Source organism: Entelurus aequoreus, unplaced genomic scaffold (assembly GCF_033978785.1).
Source record: "Entelurus aequoreus isolate RoL-2023_Sb unplaced genomic scaffold, RoL_Eaeq_v1.1 HiC_scaffold_104, whole genome shotgun sequence".
Lineage (NCBI taxonomy): Eukaryota > Metazoa > Chordata > Actinopteri > Syngnathiformes > Syngnathidae > Entelurus > Entelurus aequoreus.
Window position 1 is genome coordinate 66963 of NW_026908036.1, and position 20628 is coordinate 87590.

Consider the following 20628-nt stretch of genomic DNA (forward strand, 5'->3'; position numbering starts at 1 on the left):
AGATGTCAGTATTTAGTGACACAGTCTCAATACAGTTTTGCAATGTGTCGAAACCCTTCATGACGCCACATCAACCCATCACTACAATCTACTAATAAAAGTCTCAATCAATCAATCAATCAAAAAAGCATGGTGCAGTTGAAAAGGGACTTCTTTCATGAAGGTTTGTGATAAACCATCAAACTCATTCGTTAAAGGGACTGTATAGTAATATCAAGTGTCCAGAGGGGGCAGTATGACTACTTTAAGGTTGCTGGAGCTTATTTAATATCCGAAGAAGAAGGGGGAAAACCCTACCTCCTTCCGGTTGTTAAAAAATGGCTGCTTGAAAGAACAATAACGTCCGAAATGTTTTGCCTTGAATTGATTTGAACGTGTGATTATGACAAGGCCGTGTAGATCCAAAAAGCTGGAGGCAAATATGGATGAAGAAAGGTGGACGTTGTGTTTAGTGGCTCACTAACTAAACTAGCAAGAATGGATCATTAGTATGTCTCCCGCAAGTTGTTGATCAATTCCCGCAAGTGTTGGAGAAGAAGAAGAAGCATGTATTCATCTTGTAGCGAACATCATGCAGCTCAAAGGTACCAATTCTGCTTTAATGACGCAAGTTGTTGTTTAATTCCCGCAAGTGTTGGAGAAGAAGAAGAAGCATGTATTCATCTTGTAGCGAACATCATGCAGCTCAAAGGTACCAATTCTGCTTTAATGACGCAAGTTGTTGTTTAATTCCCGCAAGTGTTGGAGAAGAAGAAGAAGCATGTATTCATCTCGTTAGGATCTCATTGGAGAATAAGCATGTATTCATCTCGTTAGGATCTCATTGGAGAAGAAGAAGCATGTATTTATCTCGTTAGGATCTCATTGGAGAAGAAGAAGCATGTATTCATCTTGTTAGGATCTCATTGAAGAATAAGCATGTATTCATCTTGTTAGGATCTCATTGGAGAAGAAGAAGCATGTATTCATCTTGTTAGGATCTCATTGGAGAAGAAGAAGCATGTATTCATCTTGTTAGGATCTCATTGGAGAAGAAGAAGCATGTATTCATCTTGTTAGGATCTCATTGGAGAAGAAGAAGCATGTATTCATCTTGTTAGGATCTCATTGGAGAAGAAGAAGCATGTATTCATCTTGTTAGGATCTCATTGAAGAATAAGCATGTATTCATCTTGTTAGGATCTCATTGGAGAAGAAGAAGCATGTATTCATCTTGTTAGGATCTCATTGGAGAAGAAGAAGCATGTATTCATCTTGTTAGGATCTCATTGGAGAAGAAGAAGCATGTATTCATCTTGTTAGGATCTCATTGGAGAAGAAGAAGCATGTATTCATCTTGTTAGGATCTCATTGGAGATGAAGAAGCATGTATTCATCTCGTTAGGATCTCATTGGAGAAGAAGAAGCATGTGTTCATCTTGTTAGGATCTCATTGGAGAATAAGCATGTATTCATCTCGTTAGGATCTCATTGGAGAAGAAGAAGCATGTATTCATCTCGTTAGGATCTCATTGGAGAATAAGCATGTATTTATCTTGTTAGGATCTCATTGGAGATGAAGAAGCATGTATTCATCTCGTTAGGATCTCATTGGAGAAGAAGAAGCATGTATTCATCTTGTTAGGATCTCATTGGAGAAGAAGAAGCATGTATTCATCTTGTTAGGATCTCATTGGAGAAGAAGAAGCATGTATTCATCTTGTTAGGATCTCATTGGAGATGAATAAGCATGTATTCATCTTGTTAGGATCTCATTGGAGAAGAAGAAGCATGTATTCATCTTGTTAGGATCTCATTGGAGAAGAAGAAGCATGTATTCATCTTGTTAGGTTCTCATTGGAGAAGAAGAAGCATGTATTCATCTTGTTAGGATCTCATTGGAGAAGAAGAAGCATGTATTCATCTTGTTAGGATCTCATTGGAGAAGAAGAAGCATGTATTTATCTCGTAGCGAACATCATGCTGCTCAAAGGTACCAATTCTGCTTTAATGATATACAAGTGTGACTGGAAAGACAACATAAAAGCAGAGCTCTATTTTTGATCGTTTGCCATGAGGGGGCGACTTGTCCAGGGTGTACACATGCAGCTGAGATAGGCTCCAGCACCCCCCGCTACCCCGAAAGGGACAAGCGGTAGAAAATGGATGGATGGATGTGTGTTGATTGATATTTCTCAAGAGGTGTTCGTAAGGCGGGGCGATATGGCGGAAAATCGTATCGCGATATTAGTGATTTATATCGGTCGATATCGATAAATATTGATTATTTGTATGATCTATCGAAAAATATATGGAATGTAAACATTTTTTATTTCAAATGCAAACTTTTTCTGATTAGAATCCCCTCAGCTATCGAGGCAGAAAGGAAAGGAAATGTCAACAACATTCCCAAATAGCACTTACCAATAACTTCCTAAATTGAAGGTGCAAAAATAAGGAATGTGTAGGAACTGCTTAGTAAAGTGTAACAAAATAGTACAAAGTGTGTAAATGTAAACATAGAGAAAGCTGAAAGAACTATGGTCTGCAGGTTTAGGGAGGGAACTTTGGTTCACACTCCAATAGAGTAGGTGGCAGTAATGCTCCTTTAAAGTTTAAAGTTGCCCCACCATAAAAAAGTGCAAGTACTTGCACTTTTGTCTATGAAGGTTCTAGTGCAAGTCCTTGTGCTTTTGTCTATGAAGGTTCTAGTGCAAGTACTTACGCTTTTGTCTATGAAGGTTCTAGTGCAAGTACTTGTGCTTTTGTCTATGAAGGTTCTAGTGCAAGTACTTACGCTTTTGTCTATGAAGGTTCTAGTGCAAGTACTTGCGCTTTTGTCTATGAAGGTTCTAGTGCAAGTACTTGCGCTTTTGTCTATGAAGGTTCTAGTGCAAGTACTTGCGCTTTTGTCTATGAAGGTTCTCATTCGTCCACGTCAAAAACCAGGAGGGTGTGCCTGGGCAAGGATGATTTTGCCCTATCGTAGTGGGAAAAAACAACTGTTTTGGACTAGACATGAGCAATCTAAGTCTATCAATTTACGCTTTCTTCCGAAGATTCAAAAAAATAATCGGTCGTTTAATTTTTTATTTCTATCGATTCCTTGTCTATCGTGATATATATTGATATTGTTTATCGAGTATGCATTATACTATACTACTGAGCTGGTTCTTATATTTTGGAGTTGTCTTTACAATTATTGTGAAGTTACATTCCTAACAACCGGGTTACAGCCCCATTTAACTACAAAAGAAAGGCAAAATATTACCCATATATGCATTGTAGTTCTACACCACTGCAAACTACAAATAACCACAACTGCATTCGACTCTGTTATAGTTGAAAAATAAATGTATATTGACATGATTCTTTATGAAGACAGATACCTTTAACAACTCAGATTATATATAAAATATGAGAAGCAATGATGCTGATAATCTGACAAAACAGCCTGCATACAAATTGTTCTGATCTTCTATTTTAGCACATTTGCCTTCACAATCTAAACTACTTTGATATACTTCAAGTGGTGATACAAGGTGTACAGAATTTGAACTAAATGTTTTCCTGCATGATCGAGTGATGTGATTAATTCATATTATATTTGGTACAGTTTGTTCCAGACATGTTAAACATATAGGGACTGTTTTGAAAGTTGACTAATCATCGACCATCCTACTGTTAGTCGACTAATCAGATTATGAAACATAGTTTTTTCCGCATCCCAAACTTAAAGCATGAGTAAAAAACTCACTACCAACCAAATAAAACTTGATAAATCCGAAAGAGAAAGAAAAGATACAGTATTATCTGCTCACAGATGGGGTTGTTTGAGCGTACTGCAGCCAGTCCTGGATAGTCTCACTCCTTAATGTTGTAATTCTCACAGAAATTAGGCAAAAATACAACCTTATCACTGCAAATTCATCTTGAGATACGTTTAGGCATGTGCTAACTTACACTAAAGATTACCACTTCATTTACAAAAAAATATTTACACTAACAGTGCCGTTCATTACATTCCCTGAAAAGTAGATGAAAATCGGCCCTTTTTGAGCTATGTGTAGCGCATTGAAAGAAGCCTCTGGTCTGTCATCCACTGACTGTTTTTGTCTCTAAGGGTGGAGGCGGAGGCGCTAGCATACACAGTTGAGGTTCGTAACGTAAACGTGAGGTAACAAAGTAGAAATGATCCAGATCAGCCCAAAAATGTGAGGACGTGTCTCTTATCCCATTTCCTGAAATTTAAATGAAACACTGCCCATAAACTTTTGAGCTATCTAAAGCGGAATGAAAGACTCCACTTTCTGTCTCTGCTAGGCCGCTAGCATACACACACACAGAAGAGTAAACTTAAGGTAACATTGTACAAATCTAATCGGTTGTTCCTCATTCCAATTCCTGAAAGTTTCATGAAAATCTGCCCATGACTTTTTGCTAACAGACAGACAAACCTACATACGACTACATATTTTACTGGCACAGGTAACAAGGATTTAAAAAATGAATATGATAAAGTGAAAACCTACTATGACATCAATTAATTATTAATTGTGTTTTATAAAGATTAGTGAAGCAAAAGCAATAAGACTAAACATAGAAATATATTGGAGTAATATGTCTGTTAATTTTATTTTCTCTCTCTGCAGGACAGGTATCTTCTACCAGGCCATGCCTGCCATAGGAGCTGATGGCAAGAACGTCATGTCGCTGATCCCTGTTCAAATGGTTAATGGAAATATTGTCCAAACTCAAAAAAACAAGCCTCAAACATGCAAGTTTATACCAGTAACCGTTGGACCTGCACCTGTTCCCAATGGAAGAAAGGCACTCATGGCTTCTTTAGCCACCCAACACACAGTCAGCAGTCCGGCTTCCTTTGGGAATTCCTTGCCCAATCAACTTGGTATAGCAGACCAAAGGCTGGCGCTTGGCGTGTCGTTAAATCACCACCCGTTAAGGATTGTTGAACCGCACCGCAGAAGCCATGTGCAAGAAGTTCCAGCATCTCAACCTCCCTCTTGCAGAAGGAGACAGATTTTCACTCCATTAACGAACACCTTATCGACTTCAGACCCGACCTGTAGGACCAATGGATCGTCCAAGACATCCGTCTATGAAAGCAATGCTGTTTCAAACCATTCCGAAGCTGAGAGTATTTGGTCTGCATCGCCTCAGACGTCACTGTCACTGGGCATATCCAATGCACATTTGAAATTAATTCCAAAGGTATCCCATAGGTCCAACAGCCCAATGAAGTGGGTGATCGAAGAAGTTAACTCCAATGAGTCATCTACTGAACTTTCACATTCTTTGACAGTTAGTTCCAATTCATTTCAAACAACGGAACAGGGCAGCAAGAATGTTGGGATAGTGCCAAGTCTTAGTTCCAAAACTTTTCCAACAACGGAACAGGGCAGCAAGAATGTTGGGATAGTGCCAAGTCTTAGTTCCAAAACTTTTCCAACAACGGAACAGGGCAGCAAGAATGTTGGGATAGTGCCAAGTCTTAGTTCCAAAACTTTTCCAACAATGGAACAGGGCAGCAAGAATGTTGGGATAGTGGAAAGTCTTAGTTCCAAGACTTTTCCAACAATGGAACAGGGCAGCAAGAATTTGGGGATAGTGGAAAGTTTTAGTTCCAAGACTTTCCAAATAATGCAACAAGGCAGCAAGAATGTTGGGGTAGTGCAAAGTCTTAGTTCCAAGACTTTCCAAACAATGGAACTGGGCCCCAAGAACGATGGGGTAGTGGAAATAATGAAGCCTGTTCATCCATCGGGCTTGACAAGAAACTCTCGAAGTGAAGCTGATTGTCATAAAGCCTTGGTCATATATGACGGCACTGTGTTTTTTGCATCCACAAAGTGCAACGTTTCACTTCCAACAGGGAGCCAGGAAACCTTTTCGACCGCTGCAGCTGAAAAAGTTTGCCGTTGCAAAGAATTCCCAGTAGCATCATCCCAGAGTTCACTCATTATTTCAAAGGAGCCAAATGAAGTGATCGACCTTTGCAATGACAATAATCCAGAGGATTTGTGTCAGACAACACCATTAGCTGTTCCTTTGGATGAAGATAATGTGATATTTGTGTCCTATATTCCACCAAACCCGAAGTCTGTGCCAACACTGTGCCCGGTAGCTGAAACACTTGAGAATGAAACCGACCAGACAAGCATAAAGAGCCTGAACAGTGTGACTGAACACAACAAGGCAAACCTCAATGGTTCCAGTTCTGTCCTTAATCAACTAACACGCAAACACACAAACGGAATCCCTACTGAAAGAAGACTACAACCTGACCAGAGCATGTTGGCCAGCACAGAAACTCATAAAATTGATGTCATAAGCAGTCAATACAGGACGAAGCAACAGATGGACAACGTGGAGCTGGCCTTAGAAATGAAGAGTTTGTCAGATTCCAGTATTTCAGATCACAACAACAGAGGATCCACGGATGAAATCAAGGTAAGGAAACTGTCTTCCAAGTGGGTTTTCCCCCTGGTTCAGGTCAAAGTTTGTCCCCCTAATTTCCATTTTTATATTATTACTAGCTCCCCATTGGGATGATCTAACATTTTGGGTAGAAATGCACCACAATAAAATTGTGGTCCGAAACCGAAAGTGACCAAACCAAGGACACAAAAAACATTATTACCTTTGACTATGTTTCCAAGCACTAAATTAGTCAGATTTCTCAAATAGTAGCAGATGAGCTTCCCTGAGACGGCTTCTCACAGTTTGTGCAGAAATTCTTTGGTTATCCAAACCACTTGTTCCAACAGCTGTCCGGGTAGCTGGTCTCAGATCATGAAGGTGCACCTGCTGGATTTGGAGGTCCTGGGTTGGTGTGGTTACACGTGGTCTTCGGTTGTGAGGCCGGATGGATGTACTGCCCAATTCTCTGAGACGCCTTTGGAGACGGCTTATAGTAGAGAAATGAACATTCAATTCACTGGCAACAGCTCTGGTGGACACTCCTGCAGTCAGCATGCCGACTGCACGCTCCCTCGAAACTTGTGGCATTGTGCTGTGTGATAAAACTGCCCATTTCAGAGGGGCCTTTTATTGTGGGCACACCTGTGCAATGATCATGCTGTTTAATCAGCATTCTAATATGTCACACCTGTGAGGTGGGATGGATTATCTTGGCAAAGAAGAAATGCTCGCTAACAGATTTATGAGCAGTATTTGAGAGGAATAGGTATTTTATTAATAATAATAATAATGGATTAGATTTTATATCGCACTTTTCTATTATTAGATACTCAAAGCGCTCACAGAGAAGTGGGATATAGTATAGTGTATATAGTAAAAGTTTCTAGATCTTTGAGTTCAACTCATGAAAAATGGGAGCAAAAACAAAAATGTTGCGTTTATTTTTTTGTTCAGTAAATTCCTAAAATTGGTCAAATAACATATTGATCAAATTGGAATAAGTTACATAAGGAACTTTAGGGAGACTGTTGACTTGTGTTTTCCATATTGTGTCAGACTTGCTCAATTAAAGTTGAGCTTTTTTCCAGATCTCGACAAATGCAGAACCAGTGTGCAGATCTTCCAGAAACCACAAAAGTGACCACCTTTACAGGAAAATGTTTGGGATTACATCTGAGGTGAACATTTGCCTGCAGAAGATGAACACTGTATCATCTGAGGAGTCTGAAGAGAAGAGATCCTTGTTGAAACGGAAGGAACTTTGTTGGCAGGACTCTGACATTAAAAAAAGGAAACTCTCAGACAAAGATCATTTGCCAGGAGTTACAATTACTCTAAGTCCGGATGCACATGCTTTGTGTGATCTGGACCCGGATTCAGTGGTTGGTTACGTGGAGCCGATAGATGACGATCTCCCCGACATGGCTGAATCACACGCCACCAACTCCCAGGACTCGGCTGTCCAGCACCTCAACAGTGTTCCTACGGACACAAGCAGAATGGGAAGGGCCAGGAAGCGCACAAAGTGTCCATGTTGTGTCTCCGGCGGTCTGAGGGTGGACGTCCCGGCCAGGCCAAGAGTGCTCAAAGTAAGGAAAGAGTGTAAAAGTGGTGGACGTCAGCAAAAGTTCAAATCAAACAAGTGAATGTAAGAACCGACCTGAATCAGAAACACTTGAAGTTCTAAAAGCAGCACATTTTGTTGTACTATTTGAAGTTAGACTGCAATGCACCAGTTTGTGTTATTTGGAAATGTTACACAACAGATGTCCTACACTGACCATCCCTGTCAACATTTACACTCAAGTAAGGAAATCCCTTTTTGCAATTCCATCCCTATTTTTGCTGGTATATTTTCCTATGCTGCTGAAATATGAACTTTAATTCTCGTCTGCACTATATTGTAAGTTTCATAGAATTGTGTAAGTATTTTTAAAAAAGGGATATTTCTAAAACCTTGATTGTATCGTTCTCAAGTGTTGTTCTCATAACGCTACGTTTAGACGAGTGTAAAAATAGTGAATAATGTCCCTGTTACTGTCTCGGCAGCCTCAGGTCTAACGCCACTGGTCTGTAATGTTACCAGCCAGGACTCCTCCTGATGACAACACTAACATTTCTTTGCACGCTTTGTATTAGTTCTTTCAAGTCTCTATGTCGACACGTTGGCTTGATTTCTTTGCCTTGGCCCGTTATTTCAGGATAGGATGTTACTGAAGGAATCAATAAAGTACTATCTACTTATCAAACCAACTGTTAGCAAATGACACGTTTGTTTAATTCAGTACTGTACAGGCATGTATGTCAAAGATACGCTTACCTCTCTAATAAAATTGTTGAAGCACTTTTATATTAACATTATTTTATACAATAAAAACAGGTAACTGACAAAGTTGTTGCGGTAAATAGTTGTTTCATGATGGGGTAAAAACGGGGGTTTTGAATAGCGATGTGACGTTCGTAAACAAATTGAGTCTTTTGAACGACTTAAGTGAACGATGACAGTGGGTTTGCAGTTGTGAGCCGTTTGTTTAGTAGTCGTTTTTTAACTGGACTAGAAAATGAGTCCAAGTCAACGGTAAACAGCCCTCGGCACAGTTGTTAGCATTCTAAGAGCAGCATCTTTTTGTAATTGTGCAGGTATACACCGGAGTGTACAATATTTTGTTACTTGACAAATTATATCTGTTAGCATGCCCGCATTCGTATGCTAGCTTTGGAAAAAAAAAAAGGCACATTTTGTAGGTATACATATCAAACATATTTTGGTACTTGGCACATGTTAGTTGACATTTTAACATGCTAACATTAGCATGCTAAATATTTCCCCTGCTAATTTAGCAGGTGTACACCTCAGTGTCATCCATCCATCCATTTTCTACCACTTGTCCCGTTCGGGATCGCGGTGGGTGCTGGAGCCTATCTCAGCTGCATTTGGGCGGAAATCGCCACCTCATCACAGGGCCAACATTCACACACTAGGGACCATTTAGTGTTGCCAATCAACCTATCCCCAGGTGCATGTCTTTGGAGGGGGGAGGGGCCTATCCCCAGGTGCATGTCTTTGGAGGGGGGAGGGGCCTATCCCCAGGTGCATGTCTTTGGAGGGGGGAGGGGCCTATCCCCAGGTGCATGTCTTTGGAGGTGGGAGGGGCCTATCCCCAGGTGCATGTCTTTGGAGGTGGGAGGGGCCTATCCCCAGGTGCATGTCTTTGGAGGGGGGAGGGGCCTATCCCCAGGTGCATGTCTTTGGAGGTGGGAGGGGCCTATCCCCAGGTGCATGTCTTTGGAGGTGGGAGGGGCCTCTCCCCAGGTGCATGTCTTTGGAGGTGGGAGGAAGCCGGAGTATCCGGAGGGAACCCACGCAGTCACGGGGAGAACATGCAAACTCCACACAAAGTTCCTGGGATTGAACCCAGGACCTTCGTATTGTGAGGCACATGCACTAACCACTGGGCCACCGTGCTGCCCCCTCAGTGTCATATTAATCAATTTCACTAATGCTAACTAAATTAGCATGTAAACTTTTTTCTCTTTTTGTACCTTATTTTGCTACCTGGTCAGTGTGCTAGCTGTTAGCATTTCAGTTAGGCTTTGGATTTTCAGCATTTACAGTAAATTTCTACAGAAATGGCATTTTCCAGTACTTTGAAAAAAGTTTTTATTGTACTGGTTTTGAAGTCGACAACTACTTATTTACACCTTATTTAAATAAACATTGAAAAAGTTTTTGCTTTTCTTTAGATTCACTTTTCTGGATATTGTTCTGTAGTAGTTCAAGGATTTTAGTATGTTATTCTTACTTTTAGTTTTTGAATGTATTTTTTCCGTATAGTTAAAATGCTGTCACTGTCAAAGCTTAGGGATATGCTACCAATTTCTGAAATGTTTACAATGAGAAAACACAAAACATTAAATAATCAATATTTCAGAATAATTCCCACCAATGTGATACCTTATTCTGATCCACATCTTTATCGCATAACTGCTATCAGTGATTGGTTAGGTTTGGTTGATATCAGCCACCAATGTGATACCTTATTCTGATCCACATCTTTATCGCATAACTGCTATCAGTGATTGGTTAGGTTTGGTTGATATCAGCCACCAATGTGATACCTTATTCTGATCCACATCTTTATCGCATAACTGCTATCAGTGATTGGTTAGGTTTGGTTGATATCGGCACTTCAGTCATCAACAATTGCATCATCAGAGAAATGGACATTGAAACAAACTTAGAAGGATATGTACAGCGAGCAGTGACCAGATATGTTCTTGAAGAATATATTATTTAATTTAAGTATCACATATAAAACAAATATGCTCATAAGTTTATTTTTGAAAGATAGGAGTTGACTTATTGTAATCAAATTTGGACTTTTCGCCATAGCGCTCACGACAATCTGCACTTCCGGTTTCTGCTGTAAGATTTGTGACGGCGTTTGTCGTGAGATTTGCTTTGGTCGTTAAGAAGGGGGAACTTGAACTGGAAAGGTAAGAAATATAAATGAGGACGCACAACAGTGAATAATCGTTTGGTAAATCTACAGACTGAAATATAGTCAAATACTATCACCGGAAGCGGAAGTGCGAGCAAGAAGGCCGCCGAGAAGCACACAACAGCAAGAAAGGTACGTCGTCTTTTATTTACCTTTCTTTTATTTTATTTACCTTTCTTTTATGTACCTTTTTTTGCCAATGACGTTGCCACAAAACATTTGACAGACGTTAAATTCCTTTTTCAACCGACTGGCTAAATACATTTTCAAGTGCGAATAAATGTGTCAAACTAAGTTGTTTAGAAAGGTATTCCACTACTTTGTTTACAACTGTAACATGTCAAAAAGACAATAATCATCTAATTAATGACAACCATTTGATCTTAAACATTGAACGGGGTGTAACTTTTATTCACGATGTATACAACTAACTAAAAAAGTGAAAATCTAAGTAACGTGTTAGTAATGTAATGGAAATAATTCAATGTATATACTCTGATGATTATCTTGTGTGATGACTGTATTATGATGATAGTATATATCTGTATCATGAATCCATTTAAGTGCACCCCGACTTAAACAAGTTGAAGAACTTATTGGGGTGTTACCATTTAGTGGTCAATTGTAGGGAATATGTACTGTACTGTGCAATCTACTAATACAAGTTTCACTCAATCAATCAATCCGTTATTAGCCTAATATTTGCCAGTAAATGTGAAGGAAAAGTGAACTATCGGTAGGACAATAACAGCAATGTTGTTGTTTTTATGACATGAATTACATTCTTCTATCAACAACATCTGAGGTGGACAATGGTTATATTTAGATATGTTTTACAAACAGATTATTAATGTTAGTCGAAACTTACACCTAAAAAATTAACAATTGAAGGTGAACTGCATTTTGGGGGAATTTCACCAATCATTCACAATCCTTATGTCAGACATATATTTTTCTTTCTTTATGCATCCTAATTCGTAAATAAACCACTTAGGTCGAAACTAAATATTAAAGTAGCAGTAGAGTGGAAAAACAAGATTACTTTATATGTTTGTTGTGTGTCATTGTATCCATTAAACCTTATCAAATTATATTTACAGTCCGCAAAGTGTGTGAAAATACCATCTAAAATGTCACAAAATGCCACCAATTCAGTCAGCCATTTTTAATATTCCGCTCCGAACACCTTTTGTAATTTCCGTAGATTCCACGTCACGGTAGTAACACTTCTGCCCTCGCACCGTGTTGTCAGGTCAGTCATACTGGAAATACTCTCACCGTGTTGTCAGGTCAGTCATACTGGAAATACTCTCACCGTGTTGTCAGGTCAGTCATACTGGAAATACTCTCACCGTGTTGTCAGGTCAGTCATACTGGAAATACTCTCACCGTGTTGTCAGGTCAGTCATACTGGAAATACTCTCACCGTGTTGTCAGGTCAGTCATACTGGAAATACTCTCACCGTGTTGTCAGGTCAGTCATACTGGAAATACTCTCACCGTGTTGTCAGGTCAGTCATACTGGAAATACTCTCACCGTGTTGTCAGGTCAGTCATACTGGAAATACTCTCACCGTGTTGTCGGGTCAGTCATACTGGAAATACTCTCACCGTGTTGTCAGGTCAGTCATACTGGAAATACTCTCACCGTGTTGTCAGGTCAGTCATACTGGAAATACTCTCACCGTGTTGTCAGGTCAGTCATACTGGAAATACTCTCACCGTGTTGTCAGGTCAGTCATACTGGAAATACTCTCACCGTGTTGTCAGGTCAGTCATACTGGAAATACTCTCACCGTGTTGTCAGGTCAGTCATACTGGAAATACTCTCACCGTGTTGTCAGGTCAGTCATACTGGAAATACTCTCACCGTGTTGTCAGGTCAGTCATACTGGAAATACTCTCACCGTGTTGTCAGGTCAGTCATACTGGAAATACTCTCACCGTGTTGTCAGGTCAGTCATACTGGAAATACTCTCACCGTGTTGTCAGGTCAGTCATACTGGAAATACTCTCACCGTGTTGTCAGGTCAGTCATACTGGAAATACTCTCACCGTGTTGTCAGGTCAGTCATACTGGAAATACTCTCACCGTGTTGTCAGGTCAGTCATACTGGAAATACTCTCACCGTGTTGTCAGGTCAGTCATACTGGAAATACTCTCACCGTGTTGTCAGGTCAGTCATACTGGAAATACTCTCACCGTGTTGTCAGGTCAGTCATACTGGAAATACTCTCACCGTGTTGTCAGGTCAGTCATACTGGAAATACTCTCACCGTGTTGTCAGGTCAGTCATACTGGAAATAATAATTGGAAAGAGATGCGCTGTTTATCATTCACAATTTTTATGTAAGACAAGAACACATATGTTTGGCTCTTTTATGCATTCTAAATCGTAAATAAATAGTTAACAATTGAGTCAACAGATTGAGGGTCCTCTCATTATACTCTCTAAAACATCCAGAAACTGCCAACAATATTCCACTGACATGTCGTTACATGAAAATGAGCCAAATATGAGTGATATTGTTATTATAAGCGCCAACGCAGACAAACTTTTGGTAGAAGTGAGCTAGCATTAGCTCACTGCTATAGTTGACACACTGAGCCGACGGTCTCAAACGTATTAAAAGTCAATTCTAGATGATATTTTACGCATCTCTCACCTGCTAGTAGACACTTGTGGCCATGGATTGACAGGCATTTCGACTTTCACATACCTGATGTGGCGAAAAAGACACAAAACGACGCTTGTTGCAGTTTGTTTAACCCTTCATGAGGATTGTGAGTGAATCTTCATCTAAAAGAGATTATGTGAGCGTGCTGTCGGTCGGCATTCCAGCGAGAGTGGAAATATTACAGTAAGTGTTAGTTTTATTCTGGTTTAGCAGCTAGCAATGCTGCGTATGCTAGTGTCACTATGAAACTGCATCCATCACTCTGCTTCTAAAACTTATTGCTCTTCCTCTTTGTGTTCGGGCTCAAAAATATAAGGTTCTGGATCATAATTGTTCCCAAAGTAATTGTTGGCTGTCACAAAGTGTTTGATTAGCATATTGTTGTTGATGGGGAAGGGATCTGTGGTTCCTCATCTAGGTCACGTGACTGGCTTCCTCGTTATCTCTCCAAATGGCACAGGAATCTCCGTCAGATTGATACTATTTTGATCATATGTAATTATCCACAAACTTTGGAAGTGTCATAAATCAGATTGACACGATAATAGCTTCATTATAGAGGCAACTCGTTTTTCCGCTGTACTGGTACTTGAAGTCATTTATGAGAGTGCGTCGTAACCACGGAATGTCAGAAAGCAAAGACCTCCGCTAGAAATAATCTGATAAGGAAACTCAAAAGTGCACGCAGCTCTTCAGGTTGAAGTCTAAAATGGTGATTGATTATTTTTTCTGAAATATTGTCAGACTATATGTAGCATCAGGAGTGTTCTGACATGATGAGTTATGACAAGCTGATAAACTGTCGGTGTCCTCAGGAAAGATGAACGTCCTAGATGGATTAGAGATATACATCCCAGAAGAGGCTCAAATAAAGAACATAGCAATTTGGAGTTTACCGCCCTCAGTGGTGAGAGGACTGGGCCTCCCCGCCATGGACCCTAATTGCGTGAAGGTACTTGCAGATTCCCCACGAGGCATATGGATCTGTCCAGCAGTCTTGCGAAGCTCGGCGACACACGACGCCCGCTCGCTGCTCACAGCTGAGTTCCAGCTTTCCCAGAGTCCCTTGAAAATCTACTCAACCTCGTCTAGTTTGGAAGCGTATAACGTGTTGAGGAACAATATGCCGGGGACCTGCCGCCCTCGTACCGCCCTCTTGTCTCACGTGGAGAAGGCACCTCACATCTCTGAGGATGCCATCATCATCTACAAGCAACACATTTACCTGATGATGAGGGTCCCTACACCAGGCCGACAGGGGACATGTGAAGCCCGGGAGCCCATCCCTCATTCAGCAACACCAGATGAGGACCAGAAGAAGGTAAGCATGAAGACGTTTGGATCATGAAAAAATGTATCTAATAAAGAGTCGTGTGTTGTATATCTTTGTGTTCGTCTACTCGGAAGTACAGCTACACCATTATGGCAAAATTGATTGATATTGTAATCACGATTATTGATTTGAAAACATGAGTATTGTACCACCAAAACTCTACTTTGAAATTAGTTTTATAAACCCTGGATATATATTATTAAGGAATAAACCACAACAAATAACAGTAATAGCAATAATAGTCCGTTTAAATAACAATAGCAGTATAAAACAATACAATTCAGTTTTTCCTTTTTAATTGTTTTTCATTTAGTTTTTGACCTTTTACACTTAATTTACCACAATAGAGTGTGTGCTTAATGTGTCAAATAAAATGTTTGTGAATTATATGCAAAAAAATCCTCACATTTCTTGGTACAATACATCTTTGGACAATTTTGAGAAGTATTTGAAGTTAAAGCATAATAATTGTGTAAATGTATCAATAAGGGTTTAAAATACATTACGCTAGTGCAAGGTACTTTTTTGCAGCCTTTATTTTGTTAGCACAGTTAGACCGGATGTGGCGCACCAAGCTAATATTTTAAAGGGAGACGTTGCAACCACTGTTTGTACATGAATGTTTTTATCTCTGATGTCGTTCACAAGCAGATGAAATGTGTATGGATTCTTCTTGTAAACATTAGCTTGGTAGTTTAGTGGCTGTTTCAAGTGTTGTTTGCCTGAGCACGGGGCGGTTGGATGAATCAGTGCTACCGGACACATCATTTTCACAAAGAAATGTTTCTTCTTCTCACAATGACATCATTTCACTCACATTTATGTCACTTTCCCTGATGTAACAGCCGTTTTCCTTTTATTGGCCAATTCCGTGACTCTGTCTGCGGTTAAATCAATGCAAAAATTAGATATGCCGTACTTTTTTCAATTGAGTTTGGTGATTATTGATTAGGCATATTAGAGCAGTGACAAATAAAAAGTAGCAAGCATGGTGACATCCAAAACTTCTCATAGATGTTTTCTTTTTTGTGTGTGTACATTTAGTAAGACCAGCTGGTTTGGGTCGGCACCAAAAATGTACCAGATTCTATGCCCGTTCCTATTTGCTGTCCACTGTTTTGTCATTCATACTTTGACCTGCACTAGAATTGTTCTTTATTCAAATGTTTGACATTATTTCTCATTGCACAAATATTTTGGGCTCCCGTACGATTAGTATTTTGTCTAACCCTTTGGAACAAATGACTAAGGAATTACTGCTTACTTCCCGTGAAGTGACGTGCGTCTGTATTGTTTTGCAGCTGGATGAGCAGCACGCTGCACCCCAGGACCAAGTGGAACATTTCAGTGACAACCAAAACCATTTGGAACAGGCTCATTCTGTCATGACCTATGAACCGCAAGAAGTTCATCCACCCGACAGCTATAAGTGGCTCAGCAGCGAGTCTCCGCATTCAGACTTTTGCTCAACTCCCAAAGAAGACTTTGACTTTAAAGAGCTGGAGCAACAGGAAAAGATTGCTCGAATGAAGGCCCTATTAAAAGAGAAGATCAGCAGCCTGTGTGCCACTAAGTGAACCCTCTTTCAGGCTGAGGAAAACTGCATGTGTCATGCAGACAAGGATTTTTCTGAAGGAACTAATCACATTCAAGTGTTGAAAGGCTACAGTCCAACCCACCATTAAAAATGTCAGGAAGATTGAAGCATGTGGAAGGAAGTTACGTTTGTTATCATTTGCCACCACAAGGGGGCGATATTGGTGCACGTGTAGTGATCAGACCCCAACCTAAATCACTTTGGAATAAATCAATAATAAATAAGATGTGATCATCTAAAGTGCAGATGTGTAGTGATCAGACCCTAACCTAAACCACTTTGGAATAAGATGTGATCATCTAAAGTGCAGATGTGTAGTGATCAGACCCTAACCTAAACCACTTTGGAATAAGATGTGATCATCTAAAGTGCAGATGTGTAGTGATCAGACCCTAACCTAAACCACTTTGGAATAAGATGTGATCATCTAAAGTGCAGATGTGTAGTGATCAGACCCTAACCCAGACCTGGGCATTCTGCGGCCCTTTGTACGTCCCTGTCCGGCCCGCGTGAGGCCAATTATAAATTACAAAATAAATTTCAAAAAGTATCTATGTCGAGTGTGCAATACAACGGTGCTGCTTTTGTTTTGAAAATCGTTATTTGTATTACTTCCGTGTGGACGTATGCGTGTGCGTGATTGTGAGTGAATGTGAACAGCTGCAATTACAAATTACAAAATAAAGTTGAAAAAACATCTATGTCGTGCGCGCAATACAACTGTGCTACTTTTATTTTGAAAAGTATTATTTATGGGCGTGTGTCCGTGTGTAACCTGCGAGTGAAGGTGCACATGCAGCGACAAGTGATGCACGGTTTACACCCGAGACACTAAAAAGAGAAAAGTTGATGAAGAATGACGTGTTTCCAACAAGACATGGACTGCAAAGCAACGCTGCTCAAGCGTCCGCTGCGCACAGCAAATATATGCCGCGCACCAAATCAAATCCCATCTGAATTCTAAACAAAATAAACATATTTATTCTATGTAATTTTGCAATGCAACTTTGAGTGACAGTGACAACAAGCGGCCCTAACGGTGTTCGTCAACACCGTTCAATTATTGTAACGTCTATTGAGATGCTTCGAGGACAGGAATTATATCGATCACTTTATTGAGCAAAACTGTTTATATTCGGACATAACCACACCAAAAACATGAGTTTTCACACTTCTATCTCGAAAAACTAGTCATTTTCTGCCGTACAAACCAGGCCAAAAGCAACTTGTCATCTGTCACCAACACGCATAGCACTAAACCACTGGTGCGTTTATGGCCACACAAAAAGTCAGACAACTCAAACACCACACAAAGTTACACTATGACTCCTCAGTCATACGTGTGCTTATTTTACTGTCATTTATTATTAATGTTAATTTATTTATATTAGTCATGGAATGCTGTTACACACACTATGTTGAAGTATTACTATTATTATTAATTATTATTATTATTTATCTTACGGTATATATCAAAAATAATATTGAGCAAAATTTAATTGAAATATTGTCGATGTGGCCCTCCAGCAGTGCTCAGGTTGCTCATGCGGCCCCCGGTAAAAATTAATTGCCCACCCCTGCCCTAACCTAAACCACTTTGGAATAAGATGTGATCATCTAAAGTGCAGACGTGTAGTGATCAGACCCTAACCTAAACCACTTTGGAATAAGATGTGATCATCTAAAGTGCAGATGTGTAGTGATCAGACCCTAACCTAAACCACTTTGGAATAAGATGTGATCATCTAAAGTGCAGATGTGTAGTGATCAGACCCTAACCTAAACCACTTTGGAATAAGATGTGATCATCTAAAGTGCAGAAATGACACTTGAATGCTTGTTGGCCATGAGCACTTTTTAAGCTGTTTTGATGGCCAGAGTTAAACAGCCAAAAAGTGAAAATAAATGATGATCATTTGGAATATAGAAATATCTATGCGAGTGCTTATTAAGGAATTTAGTGAGTCAAACACCTCCTCCTCAAGACTACTCTGCATTACTTTATTGTTATTTTTTCCAATTTTTTGGTAGCCGCTACACATCTCATCAGCTTGACAACACATTGTGTCCAATATTTACCAGCAATAAGTCATATTTTAGCTTCATTTAATAATACTTATCTTTTAATATTTACCAGCAATAAGTCATATTTTAGCTTCATTTAATAATACTTATCTTTTAATCTTTACCAGCAATAAGTAGGAATGATACTCGAAACCGGTTTTCCCGGTTGTTCGATAAGAAAAGAACCGAGTCCTCGGACTCGAATCCCTTTTTAAAAACCGTTATCGAGACCACTATAGTAAAGAAAGAGTTGGTTCTATATTCGAATCCCTCGGAAAGAATCCCGTCCCGACCAGAAATGCTCCGTGGGACATCACAAGAATTGACGTCATGTAGCTCAGTCATTAGGCGCAGATAGCGAAAGCAGGAAAACAATGGACGGGAAAAAGCGCTCCAAGGTGTAATAAAGTTCTAAACAAAAAGGTATAATCCAATAAATAACTTTACTGAGAGATTTGAGCAGACTACAAACACATGAAGAACACTTTTACGACCCACCGGAAACATAGCAACGCACCTCCTTTACGGCAGCTGTCGCAACGTTCTTATAGCAACCGCAGCACATACATATATGACATGATCTCCCTTTTTCAACTTTTGTTTTTCTTTCCTTGTAAACGTTACAAAATCACACTGTAGACGTGTTGTCTGTCTAATGATAAATAATGCAGACGAGGCGTGTTGGCTGACTTCTTGACGTTTACTTTCACAGCGTGGCAACATGCAACACTTTTCGGGGCTACCGCGCATGCTCGTCACTCCCGTTGCATGCTGGGTAGTGTAGTTGTTATATTCCCTAGCTCAGGGGTCGGCAACCCGCGGCTCCTTGACCACTCTGATGCGGCTCAGCTACATACATGCCCTAACCCTATGCCCAAGTCATATTTTAGCTTCATTTAATAATACTTATCTTTTAATATTTACCAGCAATAAGTCATATTTTAGCTTCATTTAATAATACTTATCTTTTAATATTTTAATATTTACCAGCAATAAGTAATATTTTAGCTTCATTTAATAATACTTATCTTTTAATATTTACCAGCAATAAGTCATATTTTAGCTTCATTTAATAATACTTATCTTTTAATATTTTAATATTTACCAGCAATAAGTAATATTTTAGCTTCATTTAATAATACTTATCTTTTAATATTTACCAGCAATAAGTCATATTTTAACTTCATACCAGTCAGTATGTATTATGTGTGTATACCAGTCAGTATGTATTATGTGTGTATACCAGTCAGTATGTATTATGTGTGTATACCAGTCAGTATGTATTATGTGTGTATACCAGTCAGTATGTATTATGTGTGTATACCAGTCAGTATGTATTAGGTGTGTATACCAGTCAATATTTATTATGTGTGTATACCAGTCAATATTTATTATGTGTGTATACCAGTCAGTATGTATTATGTGTGTATACCAGTCAGTATGTATTATGTGTGTATACCAGTCAGTATGTATTATGTGTGTATACCAGTCAGTATGTATTATGTGTGTATACCAGTCAGTATGTATTATGTGTGTATACCAGTCAGTATTTATTATGTGTGTATACCAGTCAGTATGTATTATGTGTGTCTACCAGTCAGTATGTATTATGTGTGTATACCAGTCAGTATGTATTATGTGTGTATACCAGTCAATATTTATTATGTGTGTCTACCAGTCAGTATGTATTATGTGTGTCTACCAGTCAGTATTTATTATGTGTGTATACCAGTCAATATTTATTATGTGTGTATACCAGTCAGTATGTATTATGTGTGTATACCAGTCAGTATGTATTATGTGTGTCTACCAGTCAGTATGTATTATGTGTGTATACCAGTCAGTATGTATTATGTGTGTATACCAGTCAGTATTTATTATGTGTGTATACCAGTCAATATTTATTATGTGTGTCTACCAGTCAGTATGTATTATGTGTATATACCAGTCAGTATGTATTATGTGTGTATACCAGTCAGTATGTATTATGTGTGTATACCAGTCAGTATGTGTGTATACCAGTCAGTATGTAT

At 39.4% G+C, this 20628-nt stretch overlaps 1 protein-coding gene across 2 annotated transcripts; it reads left to right on the forward strand.

Annotated features, from left to right (window-relative positions):
• The first annotated feature begins 289 nt into the window (after nucleotides 1-289).
• On the forward strand, nucleotides 290-8807 carry LOC133645455 (uncharacterized). 2 transcript variants are annotated; one of them, XM_062040290.1, is made up of 3 exons: nucleotides 290-584; nucleotides 4632-6450; nucleotides 7509-8807. In XM_062040290.1, the coding sequence occupies exons 1-3, from the start codon at nucleotides 547-549 to the stop codon at nucleotides 8064-8066; spliced, it is 2415 nt and encodes an 804-aa protein (XP_061896274.1). In that variant the 5' UTR covers nucleotides 290-546; the 3' UTR covers nucleotides 8067-8807. The 2 variants fall into 2 exon arrangements, with proteins under 2 accessions (XP_061896274.1, XP_061896275.1); XM_062040291.1 differs by having other exon boundaries at nucleotides 550-691; nucleotides 7509-8806.
• The last annotated feature ends 11821 nt before the right edge of the window (nucleotides 8808-20628 follow it).